We start from the raw sequence: 21,879 nt of genomic DNA, 5'->3' as shown, positions 1-21,879 counted from the left end.
GCGGTACACAAAGGGAGGTCATAGAAAATTTTTGTTTACGGATGAGAAATTTTTTACAATTGCAGCAACATTTTAACTAACAAAATGACCGTATTTATGCTCAAAGCTCTAAGGAAGCTTCCCAATTAGTCGACAGAGTGCAACGTGGGCACTATCCGACTTCAGTGATGGTTTGGTGGGGTATTAGCTATGAAGGAGTGACTGAGCCATACTTTTGTGAAGAAGGTATCAAAACATCAGCATAAGTTTATCAAGATACCATTCTTGAGAAGGTAGTGAAGCCCCTTAGCAACACCATGTTCAATAATCAAGAACGGGCCTTCCAGCAAGATTCGGCGCCAGGTCATAAAGCTTGGTCTACGCAGTCTTGGTTGGAAACGAACGTTTTGGACTTCATCATACCTGAAAACTGGCCGTCGTCTAGTCCCGATCTTAATGCGCTGGATTATGATTTATGGTCACTTTTAGAGAGTACGGCTTGCTCTAAACGCCATGATAATTTGGAGTCCCTAAAACAATCCGTACGATTGGCAGTGAAAATTTTTCCCATGGAAAGAGTGCGTGCTTCTATTGATAACTGGCCTCAACGTTTAAAAGACTGTATTGCAGCCAATGGAGACCACTTCGAATAAGCTTTTTATACTTTAAATTGTTTTATATTTATGTATTAAACTAACACACTGTAAAAGTAATAAATGTTATTTGCAATAGAATATTTTTTTCCTTTGTAACAGTATTTATGGCCAGACTAAGTATATTGGTATATAAATCAAATAGTTATTTCATATTATATGTAAACGGTGTATATCTATTTAATGTATGTATATATTTTCTATATTATTTTAATATATTGTCAATATTACACCGCAACGTACCTGCTACATTTTTATATTTTCCAGAATTTCTCTAAATTGAACGGTTCTCCGGAAAATATCGCTTTTAGCGACAAGCCCGCCTATTGTACAAATCTATCTGCTTTTTGACTGTCTTTTAATGTAAATTGAGTTTCAGTGTGCAATAAAGTGTATTATCTATCTCTCTTTCTCTCTCTCTAAAAGACAAGATTTAAAATTTGTCTTAATCAATTTTTACGAAATATGACCAGTTCATATTACGCATTGTGTGACTGCGGGTGTGGTTACTACTATTCTGCCTATTTCTGCGGAGAAGGAGTCATACATTCCGGTTTGAAGGGAGAAGGCGTTGTATAATTAGACTTCGACTTCATGTCTCATAGCGGGTTATAGGATTCATTCTGTGATATCTGTAAGGTCCTGGGTAGCTACAAAATAAAATAAGTTTAACTGGTTTACCTTACTGTGTTCATTAAAGATAAAATTATGTTATTTGCACTTTACTGTACTTGAGTTTTAACTTCTTTTTCATAGCAATTCTGAAAATATATATTCTCAAAAACAATAAAAATGATTGATTAAATAATTTCGAATAAACACAATTATTTCGGAGGCTTCTTGTTAACAACGTAATCTATTTATGACGAATACAGCGTCCATTATGTACGTACATTTGTATAATCCAATTTGAAATTAACTGGGTGTTCACGAAGGAAATTCTATTAGCTACGAAATTCAGACGTGTATGTTTATACGTGCTGTATATTTGTTCAGGTTTTTGATGGTGTTCATGTGTTTGTCGCTGTCTGTGTTCTCCACAATCGAAGAGTACGAAGCGAAAGCGGGGATCGTTCTCTTCTACATGGAGACAGTGGTGGTTGTATGGTTCGCTATTGAATTCATTTTAAGGTAAAGAAATAGACATTTAACCGAAAATTATTATTTGCATTGTTTTTAATGATTCTAAAGCTGGTGAATAAACATTATTTCAAAAGCACCGCATAATATTTCTAGAACCTTGAATTATAAAAGTTATTTTGTGTCGTGCCGTGTCTTTGAATATATAAATGTTTGAATCGTAATCATAAAATTTGTAATAAAAACTGTAATAAAAGTTATGTCGTGCAAAAATCTAAGAACTTTAAGTATTATAAATACATTTACAGAGTTTCGATATACCATTGTTGTTATTATAATTTACAGCAGTCATTAACTTTTTACCTAAATATCAGTTCATAATAAACCAAAGGTTTTGTCGTTCATAAAATTATTTTTAATATTGTAATGGCTGAAATTGTTATACATCTTTATCGAAATTATGTAGTGTGTTTAAGTTCGGTATCGTACGAACCGTGGTTTTTTTCATAATCTTTAAACAAGTTTCATTTACATAAAACTCATAACGAAACAACACAATAACAGAATATTATGATTGAATTTTTCGTAACCTGTTTCATTTTGTACAGGCTATGGTCGTCAGGATGCAGGTCACGATATCAAGGATCGATAGGCCGCCTCAAATTTTTGCGGCGGCCTTTTTGCATTATAGGTAAGCAATATCTATAGTAAATACTTTTTATATAATAGTATTATCATTTTAGTACACAGTGTAAATAAAACTTTGAAAAAAAAAGACGATAAAAACCTTATTAATTTCTGTAAAGATGTCATTGTGTTACTTTTATGGTAAGCATGTTACAGAAAAAGTCACGTTCGGTGTATGAGCCGCGGCGAAGTAACCCTATTTCTGGTGCGAGCAATCTGCTGCGACGGTTGTGACCTTCGCATTTCGGCCTGCCCTCCCCAAGCGCTAGTTTCGTTTCGTGGCTGTACTCTCTAGGGACACGGTCCGCTCGAGACCTTACTACCTAACAAACATTGCAACACGATATTTCCACCAAGGACAATCAAATAAAACCGAAACAAAATTATTCAACCGACTTTCGTTCGTGAAAAATTGAACAAATGCTGGAACTCTATTCGTGTTTTATGCATTCTACGTAGGTATGGTTTCGTAGAAATAAACTCACTCAAACGTTGTATGAAATTTAAAACTGCATTACTGATGAGAATCCAATTAGTGAATGGCCAACCGTTTCTGATGATTCATTGAAAGCTTAAAGCCAATCTTAATATTATAAAAGGCAAAGGCACTTTACTTAAAATATTGAAGAGATTGTGAAGGTGGGGAAGGTGGATAAGATCATCGGAAAGCTTTTTGATTAGAATGTTTTTAAAATAGAACTGGCAAGTTATCTGAATAATAAATTGTTACAGGAAGGATTAAAGTTTAATTTTACCAGAAGCGATCTTAAGCAATTTTTTTACTCTCAAATCTATTTTGTCGATTTATTGTTTTTGCGGAGATGGGCAGTGGAGCTTCCGTTCCATCAAAGGATTACTTGAGTCCATATTGGCATAGTGGTCTGAGTGCTGCCGCATTAAGACATTATGTCGAAATCTCAGATACATTGAAATTTCTGTGATCCTGTGCTCACGATGGAGGACTAGGGAGTTGTAAAGAAACAAAAGAATCGGAATGTAAAATTGTAATGTAGATCAATATATGTAATAAAGCATTAGAATCCATTAGAAGAGTATTTTATAATATAGAACAGTGATTTTTAGAATTCTTGTCTGTCTGTCGGTTTGTTTGTTCACGCATCTCCGGAGTTCCTTAATAGATTTTAGGTAGTTCTCACAGGTTAATTTGGAGCAAGTATAGACTTTGTTTCATTAAAATAGAATGTTACGAAAGCGATCGTCACTGAAATGTTTTAGAATTTCCTTTATTACTGTTACGTGTTAGAAGATAGCAATTAGTATTATTATAACTCTGTCCGTCTAGTATCATTTGACGCTAATACAAATAATCCTATTTTTTTGATGGAATTTGGAATGGAAATAGTATGAACTTGTCGAAAGAATATTATTGACTATCTTTTATTCCATTTCTGAGCTCAGGTTTACGCCCATACGATATATATATTTTATACTGGTGGTAGGACCTCTTGTGAGTCTGCGCGGGTGGGTACCACCACCCTGCTTATTTCTGCCGTGAAGCAGTAATGTGTTTCGGTTTGAAGGGTGGGGCAGCCGTTGTAACTATACTCGAGACCTTAGAACTTATATCTCAAGGTGGGTGGCGCATTTACGTTGTGAATGTCTATGGGCTCCAGTAACCACTTAACACCAGGTGGGCTGTGAGCTCGTCCACTCACCTAAGCAATAAAAATAAAAAATAAAAATAGTATTATTATAACTCTGTCCGTCTAGTATCGTTTGACATTAATACAAATAAGTCAAATTTTTTTGATGGAATTTGGAATGGAAATATGTAGTATGAACCAGCGGAAAGAATATTATTGACTATTTTTTAATCCATTTCTGAGCTCAGGTTTACGCCCATGCGATATATAGTGTAGTTCATGCAAGCAATGATATAGGTAGCAAGCAGGATCTTTCATAGTTAGCAATAGATGAAACATATATATTTTTTGTATCAAATTCAAAAGGCTACTTAACAGTCAATAACATACCAACTTGCACACAAACTTCTACAAGGAACTCACATTCGGCGTCTCTACCGGCATGCAATACTCGAACTGAATCAAAGATTTTGATACCAATTATTGATTTATTATTATATTTGTGGAAACTTTCACATTAGGCTAGTGCCTCTGAACGCCGGTCTTTTGCAGTGGCTTATCTGCTTATCGCTAGTCTATGCGTTGATTGGAGATTCGTAATAGAGAAAAGTTCATACAGTGATCAATATTTTGTGATATAATATATTATGAATAGCCTCGTTTGTTATCAGACGTTACTACGATACTGGCGTCGTTGGTGGTTCTGGGTATGGGTTCGTCGGGGCAGGTTTTCGCGGCGTCAGCGTTGCGCGGCCTGCGATTCTTCCAGATACTTCGAATGGTTCGCATGGATCGTCGAGGTGGTACATGGAAACTACTAGGATCAGTCGTTTACGCGCATAGACAGGTACGTGTAAATATTATATGTATAATTATTATATTTTAAATCTAGATATGATAAGATAAAATGCGTAAATCAAAATTTACAGTGCGGGTATACAGACAGCGTGGCATTCAGATTTACAAATTCTAATGAAGTCAAGTGTTTTGATTCTACTAAACTAACTAAGTAATATGTATAAATTTTTATATGTAGTTTACGTTCGAATATGTATTATAGCATCGGTGGCCAATTATGTAAGACACCCTGTGTATTCATATGGAATGCTGCTGCTATGCTTAGATTCCAATTTTCTGGCAGCTACCAATTGTTTAAGGAAACATATGTTCACAAATGAGTTCCACCTCGAAGGAATGATATGGTGGAAGTGAAGGAATATCTTAAAATTAATAAAATTCCCATATTTACGGTTAAGATAAGACTTATTGTATTTAAGTTATTCGCAACCATCGGTATCGTAACCACCATTCTGCCTATATCTGGTACAAAGCAGTCATGCGTATTGGTTCGAAATGTCAAAGAAGTAATCTAACTGACGAGTACTTCTTCAATTGTGGTTTAAAAAGAGTCATCAGCGTGGAATTGCTGATTTCCACAAGCGAAGCTGACCACCGCTGAGCAAGGTGACGGTTCAAAAATAAATAGGTCGTCACCCCTTCACCCTTTTACACCGTAAAAAGAACTTAATCCAAATGAAAAATAGAAGAAAATTAAAGTAGAAATTAATCAAATTCAAGAAATAGCTTAAACTCCAGATAGACTATCGTTAGTGTGAACGAAAAATACTGAGGATATGACGACGGTGTGAATTAATCACTGTAATAAATCTTTTCGTTCACCGATTTTTCAGAGCTGTGTATTTAGATTATTTATTAATAGTATTACATTAATCATTGATTTTCATTGTTTTCTAGTTTCAACTGAAATAACATGTTTTGATCGTACATATATATATATATATATATAAATGAATTGCTGTTCGTTAGTCTCGCTAAAACTCGAGAACGGCTGGACCGATTTGGCTAATTTTAGTCTTGAATTATTTGTGTAAGTCCAGAGGTTTAAAAGGTAGATAAATATGAAAATTCCCGGAATGAAATAAAAATAACAATTTTGTTTTTCCTTTGATGTGTCCCCCGTCGGACGGATTCCTTTTGTTTGTTTTAAGTTTATTTTATACAAAAGTTTAGGTCTTTTATTCATTGATTGAGGCACTAGGAAGTCTGCCGGGTCAGCTAGTTTGTAATATAAACTACAGTAATGTCTTTAAATCAGTGCTTTAAACGGCTTTGTATCTTTTAGCGATCAATCTAAGCATTGATGATCTTTGAAATTGTTGTATAATAAATAGCACAAGTCAACAAGTGCCTTTATTAATAAATATTATTATCAATAACATAATTATGTTTAGTAGAATGCCTCTAAATTTTCTTATCTACAGACGTGTGAACTCAATTTCATACCCGCAAGTAGTGGCTCACCAGATTTATGTACATACATAAGTATGGTAGCTACGACTCAGTTGTTAAATATGTATAACCGGCTGCCTTCGTCGTTAGCTATACATCGATGTTGTGGCGAGATAAAATACCTACATGCCGATCAAGTCCAATGATAAGCTTCGAAATAAAAGCAGTTACAATGAAGTCAGCTTCGTAAATACTAAAAAAATTCTAATATAAACAGTAACTTTAACATTTTGACTTTTTTATTGCTTAGATGGGTCGAGAGAGTGTCTTTATATATATGTTGTATATAAAATATAATATATACTAGGCTGTTCGAAATAACTGGGTCTGTTAACGTAAACAGATTCCCCAGCGTTGAAAAAAAAGGTGTGATGTGAGTTCTTTCACCTGTCTAATTGATAAATATATATGATTGCTTATGTTTATATATAATGTTCTTGAACATCGTTATCCCGGTTATTATAATACGCAACATAGTAAATTTCCGAGACAAAAGAGAGGTTTTTTGCGTGGCTACCTCTGAAATATTCGTTTATTGTCTCTTTTTAATTTATGCTTATAATGGAGTTGAATAATTAATAATGCTGTTAAGCCGGCTCGAGCTTTTGTCAGTGTCCGAATCATTATGACACCTAGGTATATACGAGTGGTAGGACCTCTTGTGAGTCCGCACGGGTAGGTACCACCGCCCTGCCTATTTCTGCCGTCAAGCAGTAATGCGTTTCGGTTTGAAGGGTGGGGCACCCGTTGTAACTATACTGAGACCTTAGAACTTATATCTCAAGGTGGGTGGCGCATTTACGTTGTGAATGTCTATGGGCTCCAGTAACCACTTAACACCAGGTGGGCTGTGAGCTCGTCCACCCATCTAAGCAATAAAAAAAAGAGTATGTATTTATGTTTTTGACAATTCTAAATAATTTTTATGTGTATTAAAAACATAGATAAACATGAAACGCTATTCGTTAAAACAGCCCACTTGAATAGTCTGCACGTTAACGCAGTCTCCCGTTTTTAATTACTATTCCACGTCTGAATATTAAATCGAAACGAAATTACGGCTACTTGTGCATGTCTACATGTACGCGGCCGATGGATGTATATTTTAGTGTCATGTGAAGGGTTCAGATACAACCTTAACTGCACATTTGTACACAAAATAAGTTTATACTAATTATAAGCTTTAGCTGTAGTATTAAGTAGTGCAATTATTTCGACATTAAAGTTTTATTTACTTTTAATTCTCAACTGAATGATATTTATGTTCTCATTACGATAACTATGATGCGAAAACTATCTCGTTAGATACATGACAGTAATAATGTTTTATAGAAACATATAATAAATAATATTTAGAAAAAGGTACATCTACGAAGGTTGCGGCAAGTTGGGATGCCCCAAAAAAGTCTATGTACCCTTTTTTGAGGAAGTGAAATATTTGACAAGTCATTTGCATAGTCAGCTACAAATCAACGCAAGCTAATTTAAGCTGTCTGGCTTACGCACAAATAATATTTGTTTGTTAATACACATAACTATTTATATCGAGTCAGCTATTTTTAATGGCGTGGTGACTATTTGTTTTGACTTCCCATTTAATTAATATTCTTATTGGGAAACGTATTTATTATAATTCCTTAATTGTTGCTTAAACGTGATGTTCTTATTTTTTCATTAATTACTTGTTATGCGATTCATGAATTTATGAAGTTAATTTAGTATTGGTGCTCAGGAATTAACAGTAGTAAATAATTAGAATTCCACATGTAAATGTCATGCATACTATGTTCGTATTATTTAGAGTTCTAGAGATTCCAAAATACAGTCTCTCGGACGGTCCTCTACTATTTAATCAATCATCAAATAATCTAGATAAGTAATTTTGTATGTCACAGTTTGTCGCTTTAGAACTTTTTTAAGGATTATAGCCACAATGTAGTCTGTCACAGTTATTTATTTGCAAGCCGCTCATACAAAAACAGGGCCGCGGAGTCCCCATCTTCGGGGCTGGCCTCTTACAACTTTGCAAAGGCTTATAGCCGATTATCTATGGCCTACTATCGGTCTACTGACCCAGTCTCTAACAAATGTGTACTTCTATCCTATAACGTGAAGGGTAATGCACACATTCTGGTTAATGTTTTCATTTCAAACTCGACGGTGGACGTTGTTAAAATGACTTTATCGAAAATGAGGTATTCTGTGTTTTTTTCTCTTGAAATCCGCATGATAGACTATTTGAACTATAATAATTACTGTTTACTATTTATTAGTGGTTGTAGGTAATGATACCAGTTCTTAAGAAATCACCATTCCATCCAATTTCTATCCATTTTTGATCATCTTACCGTGTGTACCTTCTTCCACTTTACCTTAATAAGGTCAAAATTTCGTGTAATGTAATAAATTCCGTAAATAATAATAAAAAACACTTTTTTCTATGTGCTATGCCAAGTCCATCTTTCATCATATCAAGTATATATTTTATGGTAATAGCGAATTGGGTGAATATATTGACTATAGTGTATAGAGTATAGTGAATATCGAAAAATAAATAATTAAAGATGTAAGTCTTAGATAGGATTGATCTGGTTCATTGAAAATGCAATATTTTATAACAAAATTATTATCAAAAAACGTTTACTCTTTGTTTACGCCTACGTTTCTTGTTTGATGCAATAATTTAAAACAGATGCTGCTTGTTGAGCGGTGAATATCCGACGTATTCTTTGGATATAAATGATTAATTAATCTTGTGCGTGATAATTAGTGCGTTGAAAGTATAGGTTCTAGCAATATCGTGCCCTCTATTATAAAAGTTGTGGTTTGTTTGGTTCTGTTTTAATAAGATAGTATTCAGTTTTTCTGAAATGAATTTATTTGCATGTCGGAACTGTGTACAGGGAAGCACTCGGTCGCCAGTAGAAGCACGGGAGATGGTAGCGTTTAAATCGCACGTTGGTCTACCAGAGCATTCGCAGGATTAGATTGTACTATGTTGAACAATTAACAAATGTATTTAATTTTTTTTGTACTGGATTGGTGTTTGATGACATAATCATAAAAGCAATTTTATTGATTCTTCAGTTGTGCCCCTTATGTCTGAGGGTCGTAACATCCTCCATCCATGAGTTTTGTCCTCACGATGCTATGTTCTCTTGTTCTATATATGGCTACTCTGGGAGCATTAGGGCGGCGGAATCGAGGTTGGTACAGACCTGGTCAGACTAACGCATTCGGCTGCGCCCCCGCGATCTTTTTTCTTACATTTTGCCAGTAGCCACCACTTTTTCAAAATTGTCCCCGTCTTTCCTGGCCTTTTTGAATATAGTTCGATTATGGCACCTGAGAAAAAAACGAAATTACATAGAAAATCAGTTAAGCACGGGCTTAGACGTATCTACTCGTAACGTGGTTAAGCTCCGGAACACAGATATTCGACACCGAACAGACATAATATCTTGTCTATGAAGGCTTTACTGTCTCTGTTTATAGCTTCGAATGCACATATACATGGCAATTTAATTTAACGGGATCCTGAAGAAATGCATTTGAACAATAAAGAAACTGATTTATAGTATACTGACTGTAGTAGGTAAATTGATGCTATATTCATACTATTAATATAGAATTATATTAATTGTAAATATTAAAATATTTGTTTTACAAGTGTATTCGCATCGAGTAATATTACTATGGCTTTGTTCATGTCTTCTGTCAGGTATAATTTTTTTTTAAATAAACCCAGCCGTATTACGTGTTTTTTTCCGTACCTATTCGTTGGTCGGTAGCCTTAAGGGCAATCCACTACGCGCCGATCGGTAGATGAGTTCACGGGCTCAACCTTAGAGAATTACTAACATAGGCTCTAGCAAGAGCAGTGCTTCGCTGAATATACCACCAGATTGGAATCGCGACTCACTGAGAAGTGAGAATGAGCATTGTCATCCGGTGAGAATCTCAGTGGGTTAGTAACAGGAACCACTTTCGCTATGAAGTAATAACAGCGCGTAATAAAAACTAACAAAATTTATTACGTAACTATGGTCCTACGGTATTACTCCGAGCCGTTTATGCTACGAAACAATTTGTGCTTTCTCCTTTGAAGAGTAATTACAATCAAGATTGAGCAAGTTGGGCGGCGGCATTCCCATCGTGGTGTCCTTGTGTTTCGGTATCCACTTAACATCTGCTCATCTACAGAAGAAAAAATAAATATAAACTTAAAAAAAATAATTATTTCAATGCACAGATTCAGATCAAAGTTGTTTTACTTTTATTGGATAAAAAGGAATAAAGTCATTTTTTACTACATAATTCTTACAAATAATATTTTACTGTTCAAATTATTATTATTATAGCAGACAGCATTATTATAGCAGAATTAGCAGAATCTAAACATATTATACAGGTATAACAAAAATGCTGACTAAACATAATTTATAAGCATATTAGGCCGCAATTTCCTCATTTCTTCCGCCAAAGATATATTAAAGTATTAAGTGTGTATAGGAAGATAACAGAACTCAATATCCACTCACAGTCGGCTGAGGTTAAAGTTGCATGACAATCCAAAGCAAATAAAACGAAGTACGCTGCCGGGTTTCGTGATACTCGAACAATATTGGGTTCGGAAACATTTTGTTCGAAAATAATGTTTTCTACTTCGAGCTATCTAACGATTAGACATCATGCTATTTATTGAATAGAGTGCTCGTTCAAACTTTTCTTTTATACTTTTACCAATTAACGTTAACTATAATTCATCAAGTTGTACAGGGCCGACATGGAAAATCAGTAAAAACCGAGTCTATTGTTTGTTTTCTTTTCTCCGCTGACAACAATAGAATGAGCGACACGTTCATAAATCACAAATTTAAACTAGTAACAGTTAAACGAACGTGTTTATTGATTGAGCACTGTGTGGGTGGTTTCTTATTACGTTACGATCACTTTATTTATATACGTCAAATAAACATTGAGCTCAGAGAAAGAAGTAGTTTTTTTTTTCAATGAAAATGTCTGAAATGTCGAACAAAAAGAGGCCTTGGTCACAAAATGTCCGTGAAAATGTTTCAGTAACGGCCCTTTCGCTTGTTGAACTGGCTTATAATACTGCCCCACGCGAGATTGAGATAAGTACTTATGAAAACTCAGTTTGTATTTTCCTCGACTGAGCGAGCTTGCTAAAGTAGAAAGCTTATCCTCATAATGTCTATGGTTCGTATACATTGGGTTCGAAGTTATCGTAAGCTTTTTACGGAGTACATAACCGAATTACTTTGAAACGTATTCGTAAATTACGTTTTAGACTAATATTTCAAATATGACATAAAATGCTATGATCAAAGCTACTTTCAGGCTTAAGTCATGCGGCTATTTCATTCATTTGACAATTACAGACGTTTAGAATACTTTACAGTTTTTTTGTGGTTCAAGCCGTACCTGTAAAGTACATACGTGTGATGTGAAAATATGTATAATTGAAATAATAGATTTGAAACTAGAACTCAAATGTAGCGTTAGTGGGTTTCCAACTCGCGAAATTGTAAGAAAATACAATCGAAACTACTAATCAGGCAGATAGAAGTATACATTCTATAAAAGAAAAAAATTCCAAGCAGACCAAAATACTGTAATAGTGTGATGTACATTTATTTATAAACCGTTCGTATATGTAACGTGAATTAGATGAAATTTCAGAAAGGTTTCATTCTTAACTATAATTGAAGCCCGGAGTTTGCCGTTTGCCGAATCGAAGCTAGCACAGCTCCGTAGATGGCGTCACCAAGAAAAAAAAACGTCTAAGATGTTTTATTATTATTTAATGGCATTAGAAGTAGGGGCATACGAATACACCAGAAATAAAGAAATTTGTATTAGTAGGTCCCTTTGATTTGACGATAAATAGTTAGTTTTTAAATTGTGTTTCATACAGCACCAGTGCTGAACTTATCTTTGGTCAGTGCTTAGTAGCCCTGTAGACGTGTTCACTTCTATTTATGATTACTTTATACAATTTGATAAATGTAGTAAATTTTCTAGTCAACGATATTGTATATGATCAAGGTCTTAGTTTTTTGTCTGATTCTTCTCTGCGGTGAAACTATATTCTGAATCAGTGATAACGTTATGACGACCCGAAACTGCTTGTAAAAGCCTAATTCAATAAATATTTTTTTTTAACATCTTGTTCGAATTAGGCAACGATATTGATCCTTGTAGTAAGTAACCTAAGAATTAAACTATTATGTATTGTTTCAGGAATTAATAACGACTTTATACATAGGTTTCCTTGGATTGATATTTGCATCGTTTCTAGTCTATCTTGCTGAAAAAGATGTAGCCGATACCAAATTTAAAAACTTTGCTGAGGCTTTATGGTGGGGAGTGGTGAGTTTTTATGAGATTATATTTAAAAGTTTGATGTATGAGATTTAACTAATGTCATGATGTGAAGTGGTATTATTATTAATATTTTAAAGTTTTTCGCCTTAAATGTGTGTTGTGTAGAAGAAGATTAGGATGAGTTGATTAAGTGTACAAGTATTTTACAAAGGTAAAACTTAAATAAATATAAATGCATTTCTATAGATAAAGAAATTAAATAAAGAGCATCTGTGAAAATCTTAATGTACAAGTGATTTGATTGGTATTTAAAACCCATAGATCACGCTGTGCACGGTGGGATATGGCGACATGGTGCCGCAGACCTGGCAGGGTAAATTCATTGCATCTTTTTGTGCTCTGCTTGGGATATCATTCTTTGCCCTTCCTGCGGTAAGTATGGTGATAAAGAAACTATGTTTTCAAACTAAAACTCTTTAAATCGTCCACTGAATTTCTAGTCTTTTACTCTATACATACTTATCGTTAAAATGTATTTTCAAGCGTTTTTGAATTCATACGTAGTTGACAGACTTATATATAAATGTAATTATTTATGATAGACGCCTCTTTTGTTATTTTTACTTGATGTCTCTCTGTAATAGCGGATACAGGTACGAAATAAATTCAATCAAAATACTTCGTCGCGAAGGCACAATCAATTTCAGAGCAGGGAAAAGTTCATCGTAACACTTAATACTATGAAGAATGTGTTTCTTTGAACAGCTAAAATGTTAGCATTTCGTACTGTGTAAGGTAAAACGTATACTTAATAAAAATGAAAAGAGAAAGCTTCAATATGCCTCGGTACCGTCTTTTACTAACAACTTCAGAGTAAGTGCCAATTCAAATTTATTGCAGCAGTTAAAAGGACCGTTTTTATAATTACGTCGACCGATTTTAATAAAGTGGGCTTTCAGTGTAAAACTCTTTCCTTTTAGAAGTGAGTATAAATGTAATATGCAACCACGACGATATGATTTTTATATTTAGATATTATATATACTATTCTAAACTGGAATAGAATTCTGTGTGAGTTTAGGTGTATTGTTCCTTTCATTGTATGTTGGTTAGTTCGAGCATCACACAAAGTAATTTTAATATTTAAATAAGAAACTCATATGATCAAATAAAAAAATTGGGTGCATCGTAATTATACATATTTCATTAGGCTGTCATAACTCAAATATATGACAGAAAAACCACATTTGTTACAACAAATTCACCTTACTCTAAGTTGAGCCCCCCATCTTAAGATCAACTAGAAAAAGGTTTTGCGTTAGGCAGCGGCTTGGCTCTGCCTCTGGCATTGCTGAAGTCCATGGGCGACGGTAACCACTCACCATCAGGTGAGCCGTATGCTCGTCTGCCTACAAGGGCAATAAAAAAAGAATGTATCTATCATTTTAAAACAAATTTAGCGTAGCCTTTTATGTAAAATTCGTGAATCAGATATTTATTCCATATCGCGCAGGGTATTTTAGGTTCGGGTTTCGCTTTGAAAGTTCAGCAACAGCAACGTCAAAAGCACATGATAAGGAGAAGACAGCCAGCGGCAACACTCATACAGGCTTTGTGGAGATGCTACGCGGCTGATGAGCATTCCATGAGCGTTGCTACTTGGAAAATACACCAGATCCCGTTGCCTAGTCCTCAAACAAGGTGAGTAGTAAATGTGTCTATGGACTTTTGCGAGTGAAATTATATAAATTATTTGTAGACATTACGTCCTTGATCTCGAGATTGACATAAATTTATAAATGAAATATTATAACAGCGGTTGATAACAAAACAGCCGAACGGTTGTATTATTTAGGTCATGGAATTTTGGATAGTAAAAAATACTTGATTGATAAAAGAAATATACAACGTAGCTTCAGCGGTGAATCGATTGTAAAGTGTCATATATCCATACTTTTTTCCTTCATGTTTCATATTATTATTTTATGACGTTTTAAGGCACGAAGGACAGACGTAACAACTATGTGGTTTATTTGTCAGTCGAGTGATGAGCGCGTCATTCAAGAACAATGCATCCTTTGTGTCGCGGTTGCCGACGATCCGACGGCACAAGACCACGTCCCTGCACTCCCCCGCGCCGCACTCCAAGCCGGCGCACAGATACGACGTTAACGCTAGCGCTGAAAATCTCGGTGAGCATTCAACAATATTCAACACAACTAACTTAACTTACACAATGCTTTCAACAGATTATTTGTGTCACAGAAACACGTTAGATAAACAACCTGAATGTGTGTTGGTTGTCGGATTAACACTGAGACTTTACGAATAATAGTGTCATCAGCGAAGTATAGAGAAAGAATGTCATTTATTGAACACAGAACACAAACAAGTAACAACGAAACAGTATGTAGAACCTTAATCGGCAATAAGAGCACTCAATCAGAAAACATGTGTTTCATCCAAAAATCCATATATATAAAACTAAACAAACTTAGAAGAAGAGCTGCAATCAATACACTGATTTCTGATTATTATTGCAAGAAGAAACCGGCGCAGGAAATTGAAAATGTAGCCGCAACCTGATGGCATTCACACACGATATTCTACAAGAAATCACAGAAGCCAACATTTCCCACGCGACATGACAATGAAACAGCATTTATATTCACAACACGTTGACGAGTTGCAGCGCTGAACACTGTTTAAAGGAGTGATGGAATCGAGAGTGATGACATTTATTGCCCTGTTCCTTAGATATTCATACACCGGGAGGGGACCGAGCGTGTTGTCTACTTCATTGTTGGAAAAGCTGCTTTAAAGGTTCTATTCTACATCTTTTAGACGGCACTATGGCATGACATATTACAGTCAATAAACTTCTGCTGCGTTCCTTATTGATTCTTATTAGTAAAATCTTTACAGAAATGTGAATACACGAAAAGCGAATGTGTGCGTAGCATTCAGCCCGGACATATTATCTGATTTCCGGCAAATAGCTGCGTTTCTTAGTTCGAGACACGATGCTGACATCTTACCTACTTTCTACTTCTTTCCATATATTTTTTCACTTTTTAAAATACAATTGCACCCGCGTAGTTAAAGACGCTTCGAAAATATTTACGATACCTACTTGTAATGCAATGAGGAGCTTCATGACCTACTTTTAACGAAGTGGCTTCTAAGTGACAATCGCTTACGCGTTTTAAGATTTTTTGGGAATTATTAAAAAACACAATATTTGATTAAGGCGCGAAGAATATTGCGTTCATTTAGATTCATAAAGTGAGGTTCACAAACTGAATTTCAGGATTTCCAAGCGTATAGCGTAGGTATCTCATTTTATTGGAATGGCTTAGTTCAAGGCTTATGTTTTACCATCGGTAAAATTACAAAATGACATTGATTATGTACACTGCTTTGCATTTTATATTATGCATGCCAGATAGTTAATAGGACTCGTGTAATATATGGAATTAAATACGTAGCTAAATACATATTTCCATATGTACGTAATGTTTTCGAAGGTTAGGTACTGACTTAGTCGTACAACAAGTTCAAAATACTTGGTTTGTTGTTTATCGTTTTATCTCGTATTATTTATGAAACTGGTCGACGTCCGCCTGTCGTCACATCAACCGTTTCCAATATCTATGAATCTCAAACATGAGCGCGAGATTTTTTATTTCAACCAAATTTTAGGAAGATTTTTATCTAATGTTATATTTTAACAGAAACACTATTCAATTAAATTGATTTGAAATGTTATAATGAAAAAGTATAAAAGAAACTGCACACGATTATTCACTTATTATTTCATAATTTAGGAACAATATCAGTTGCCGTATGGAAAATGATAAACGTAGCCCTGCTACGAACGTAGCAAGGTTACGCGTTTTTAAGATAAGGATGCCGGTTAAATTACGATCCCAATTACTAACGTAATAAATAATAACTATTACGTAACAGATATTTTAATAATATTACTAGAATATTATAATATAATTAATTATTAATTGCAGTGAAACATATAAAATAAGGCGTATGATAAAAAAAAGAAAAAAACTATGCGGTGCTAAATAGTCAATCAAGTCACAGTTAATGCAACATAAAATACGATGATATTGCAAAGTAGTTTTTATGTCGGTAGCTACTTTCGTGTCAAAATCACGGTCTCCATTACGTTCATGTGCATTTATACCATGAAATTATGATCTACTTCATACTAGGATATTTTGAGACTAATTACCCGTAACGAATATTTATCGTATGTTTCGCGGAAGCGATAGCACTGGTGCAATTTGTTATCAGGGCTATATTTGAATTATGTTATCAGAGCGAAAATGTACTGATATCTCTTGTTAATTTAATATTCGGAAAGAGCTCTACTTCAAATGAACAAAATTTATAATAATGTGTATGAAGGAATAAGTTTTATGCTAAGTGATTTCAATGGTTTCGTACAAAAAACGTTTGACTATAGCTAAACAGAGACGGAAAATGGATCGATAGTTTGCCTGGGACATTAAATAGCAATCGTTGCATTGACCTCTTTATTTAGGTGTTTATTCGTGTAGTCGCTTTCAATACTTTGTGAATTATAATGCAATTGAAAATGAAACATGTACACAATAAAAAAAAGAACCAAAAACATTATTGTAACAATAAAAAAAAGATCGTAATCGGAAAGTAGACCTCTGAATGATATTGACACTCAAGACTTAGCGGTAGGCAGCGGCTTGGCTCTGCCCCTGGCATTGCTGACGTCCATGAGCGACGGTAACCACTTACCATAAGGTGGGCCGTACGCTCGTCTGCCTGCTCGGGCAATAAAAAAAAAACTTGCCTATATCAGATAGTAGATTCATTTGTTTAACCGTATGCTTGTGACTTTGGTCAATTCTGCATTCTGTTAAATCACAGCGTAAGCTGCATAAAACTTGAAATTAACTATATTTATAAGAAACAATTATTCCAAGCGTAAAGTACAAAAAAAAAACAAAACACAACAACAAACATTATACATTTAAAATGAAGCTCGGAAACAAATACGGCTTTCTTTTAAATTTATTTTAATTGCGTTTATCGGTGAAGGAGCTAATTACTCTACTTGTGAAAAGTGGCTACCAAAGACATCACAACGTGAATGCCACCATTAGGACATGAGTTTGAAGTCGCAACTAGATCGCATCGTTTCATTTCGTAAATACTTAGGGTAGTACGAGTAGTTGCGGGCTAACAATACGCCATACCACCAGTAAAAGCCAATTTACAATCGCAGTGCGTTGATATAAGACTCAGAGAACGCTGTTGCTTATTATCTGGTGAATATTTCTAAATCGCTTTTTACGACACCCATGTAAAGAGATGAGATGACACTATTCTAAAAAAAAACAAATACTATTCTAGGCTAAACAGTCAGTAACGACAAAAACTAATTGTGAATCAATCGGTAGGTCAGCACCGATCTTCCATCGGTAACTGTGGAGCAGTCTAATACTAGACTAGTTTATTATTCATTTAATAGTATGACAAACAAAAAAACATAACCGAAAGCTCAAGAACCATCTTGAATGCTTTTGTTACGTTGCCTACAATACGTAACATGAAAAATTTATATTCTACATACGTTTTTATGCATAACCATTATTTTTACAAAATTTCATGGTTTTTTAAATATGAGGCATAATAAGTAATTTGTTATTTTTATCTTGAACTTATTTCATGGGATGAGCAGAACATGTATGTTGGAGATTGATTTAGTTAACTGTTTTATGATCGACCGCTTGCGTGACGTCAAACCTTTTGAGTAATGATAAGCATTGGATTGACAAATCAGGATAACACTTAGTTTTATGGTTTTGTTGTATGCTATTTTTATGATATAATCTACGCAAAAAATAAACAATAATGTTAATTTAGTGATGGCATTGTGTACCCTAAGGGACGTGTCGCTAGGCAGTCCCAGTGCTTTGTCCTTGGCGTTGCCGATGTTCATGAGTATCGGTGACCACTTATTATGGGTAGATTGTGTATTTGTTAGCCTACAAAAGTAACAAGAAAATCCCTGCCTATATCTGACGCAACACAGTCTGGCTTTTAAGGTTGTTAAGAAAAGAGAACCGAACTATTTTACAATAATGATGTCGTCATGTATTAAGACGATAGATCGGTAGGCAGCGGCTTGGCTCTGCCCCTGGCATTGCTGAAGTCCATGGGCGACGGTAACCACTCACCATCCGTGGGCCGAATGCTCGTCTGCCTACAAGGGCAATAAAAAAAAGAAAGAAAGACGAGTGTTGGCCTTTCGCGTTGTTATGTCTAAGATCTAAAAGTAAGGCGAAGATACCTAGTACGTACGGATTTAGCGGAAGAAGTCTTTTAAAGTAGTAGATACTTTTAGAATACCGATAGAAAGCCTAAAGACTGTTATCGTCTACAATTCTGTAGCGTATGATTATTTTAAGAGTTACTACGGAAACTTTTAAACACAAATTAAGATGTTCACTTTTAAGCAACATAAAAAAGAACATGCATTTCTTTTCGTCTACAGTTTTATTATTTGCTATATACATTCTTGTGATTTTTATTACGGTTACGGTCTAAGCTGTGTTGTATTCCACCAGTACTAGTAGCACTGGTAATGAGATTTTTGTTAAATAAAAGACGTTTGTTTTTTCAGCATACAGCGTGGAACAATTTTATTTCTTAAAAGTCTAGGGTGTATCTTTGTTTCATTAATCTACTCAGTAAATGAGTTCTCGCGTCTCGCGTATTTATATACTGGATATATTCAAATATCAGCGTGAAGGTCGTATCTAATCGAGCTACACAGTAACATTCAACGATATTTGAAAGAATATACAAATAAGTTAATTTGGATTCTAGTTAAGACTTGATTCGAGATAATATCTCGTAACATCTCGTAACGCTCTACCGTTCGCGGTAGGCAGCGGCTTGGCTCTGCCCCTGGCATTGCTGAAGTCCATGGGCGACGATAACCACTCATCATCAGGTGGGCCGTATGCTCGTTTGCCTACAAGGGCAATAAAAGAAAAAAAAAACATAACTGGTGACCGACAGTCGATGAAATTACTATTGAAATAAGCCTTAGCTGAGATCGACAACTCAACCAGTTTTTGGGAAAATTCGTTTATACCAATTTGTTTGAATTTCTCACCCATCATGAGTCGCTCGATAACGATAAAAGATAGTGTTAGATTTAACTTTAATTTTACGAAACATTACTACATCTACTCGTATTATAGGTTGACATAATGAGTTGTTCTTTAATGATAATTTTAGAAAAATCAACATTTTAATGTTTTCAATTGTAAATTCAATTCCATTTTAAAGTTACATAATCCGTATGACCAAGAACGCATTCTTTCAGCGGCTGGGCTATAGTTTTTTTATACCTCTATAATATTTTTAAACATATAGTTTAAAAAAATATAATCTTAAAAAGGGTCACTTAGAAATCTACCTGATCGTATTATAGATCAGGTAGATTTAGATATAATATAGTGAAATTTAGTATATATCGCATCAATTACCTAGTCAGGTCATAAATTCTGTCACATGTTTAATGTAAAATAATTGAAACAAGTTTATTCATTATGTAACCATTCATATACCAAAATGAACTTAACAAAACATAGATTCTTATGACACTAAAGTTTATTCAAAATGACCTCCGTGATTTTGAATACAGACCTTCAATCTGCGCGGCCAGTCGTCTATCGCAGCACGAACGAGGTCCATGTCAATATCGGCGGCTGCCTTAATCAAGGATGTCTTGAGTCACTCCAAATTGGGATGAGGCTTTGAGCACGCCTTTTCCTCCAAGTGTTGCCATATCTTGTAATCTAACGGATTCAAATCTGGACTGGAGGAGGGCCAGTCTTCGTGCCGGATGAAGTCGATTTCACGCGCCGCCAGCCATTGTGTGCTCTTCGCTCTATGAGCTAGCGCCGAATCTTGTTGGAATACCCAGTGCCTGTTATTGAACATGGTATGAGAAACAGGTTCCACAAGGTTCGTCGGGACTGTATTTTGATACACAACTGCATTCGTTTTTACACCTTTCTCACAAAAATGTACCTCTGTTAAGCCCCAATAAGAAACTCCCAACCATACCATGAGCGAGGATGGAAAATTACCTCATTGGACACGCGGAATACGGTTGCTCGCTTCTTCACTACTGTGTGCGTACAACTTATCATTTTGTTTGTTGTAGCTCTCTTCTACGGTAAAAATTTTTTCATCCGAAAAAAGAATTTCCCGATATTTTTTTCCCGCGTACCGCTTCAACAAAGCGCGGCATCTCTTCAGTCTCAGGTCCATTAGACGAGCATTCAAACGATGTCCTGTTTTTCTTCGATATGCCCGAAGCCCTAAGTCTTCATTTAACACCCTTTTCACCGTGGTTCTGCTTAACCCCATCTGAAGGGCCAACAGTTTCTGCTTACGTTTGGGATTTCTTTGAATTCGCGCCTTCACAGCTTTTATCACTGCTGGAGTACTAACAGACCGAGGGCGACCACTTCTTGACCTGTCATCTACACTAGAGTCTTCATTGTATCGTTTGATGGTACGATAAACGAATCTTTTGGTTATATTCAAAATTTTCAGTATGTTAAAATTTTCAATTGGCGCGTAACCGCAACGATGCAACGCAATAACTGCAACACGGTGTTCTTTAAGCGTCCACTCCATATTTAAAAATGAGTAAAATTCTAAAAGTATACATTTTTATTTTCATGAACAATTCGAAATTCGAATTCAATAAACTTTTTTGTGGCCAGCATTCTAAAAGAAAAGTTTTTACTGTGTGACAATACTTATGACCTGACTAGTTATAATGCGACATGTTCAATATGAAATGTTTGAAAAATGGATATCTGATATGCGCCTAAGATTTGCGTGTTGGATTGCTGAAATAATTTTGGTTTGAAATTTAAATGTGAAGTAGTGGCAAACACATTTTGTTGCAAGCCTGAGCTATTGATCAGATTTCTGAGGTACATTAAACCAACTAATCGAATCTAAATAAGCAACTCTGTAAGGAATTCGATATTGAGGAACATTTACCGTATCTCTTCTATTCTATTACGAATGACAATGATGTCAAGAAAATATTGATGTTAACTTTGGCGTTATGTTATGAAGAAAAGCCTATGGCCTTTATATTTACGAAGTATCTTATTACATATTAT

General features: G+C 35.0%; 1 protein-coding gene across 11 annotated transcripts in view; it reads left to right on the top strand.

Moving 5' to 3' along the window:
* KCNQ (KCNQ potassium channel) overlaps positions 1–21,879 on the top strand; it is a 50,278-nt gene that overhangs the window by 13,806 nt on the left and 14,593 nt on the right. For all 11 annotated transcript variants that reach the window (XR_016323137.1, XM_089727642.1, XM_028181568.2 and 8 more), the window contains 7 exons: positions 1,629–1,763; positions 2,321–2,403; positions 4,675–4,850; positions 12,578–12,706; positions 12,983–13,093; positions 14,175–14,362; positions 14,702–14,853. Coding sequence is in view for 10 of the 11 variants with exons in the window: in XM_089727642.1 (XP_089583768.1) it covers positions 1,629–1,763; positions 2,321–2,403; positions 4,675–4,850; positions 12,578–12,706; positions 12,983–13,093; positions 14,175–14,362; positions 14,702–14,853 (974 nt within the window). In the remaining variant the exon portion in view is untranslated. The remainder of the gene's footprint in view (positions 1–1,628; positions 1,764–2,320; positions 2,404–4,674; positions 4,851–12,577; positions 12,707–12,982; positions 13,094–14,174; positions 14,363–14,701; positions 14,854–21,879) is intronic.

This window comes from Bombyx mandarina, chromosome 05 (assembly GCF_030267445.1).
Source record: "Bombyx mandarina strain Sakado chromosome 05, ASM3026744v2".
NCBI classification, from domain to species: Eukaryota; Metazoa; Arthropoda; class Insecta; order Lepidoptera; family Bombycidae; genus Bombyx; species Bombyx mandarina.
Note: the sequence above shows the minus strand (reverse complement) of the source record. Positions and strands in the feature narration are given on the sequence as shown.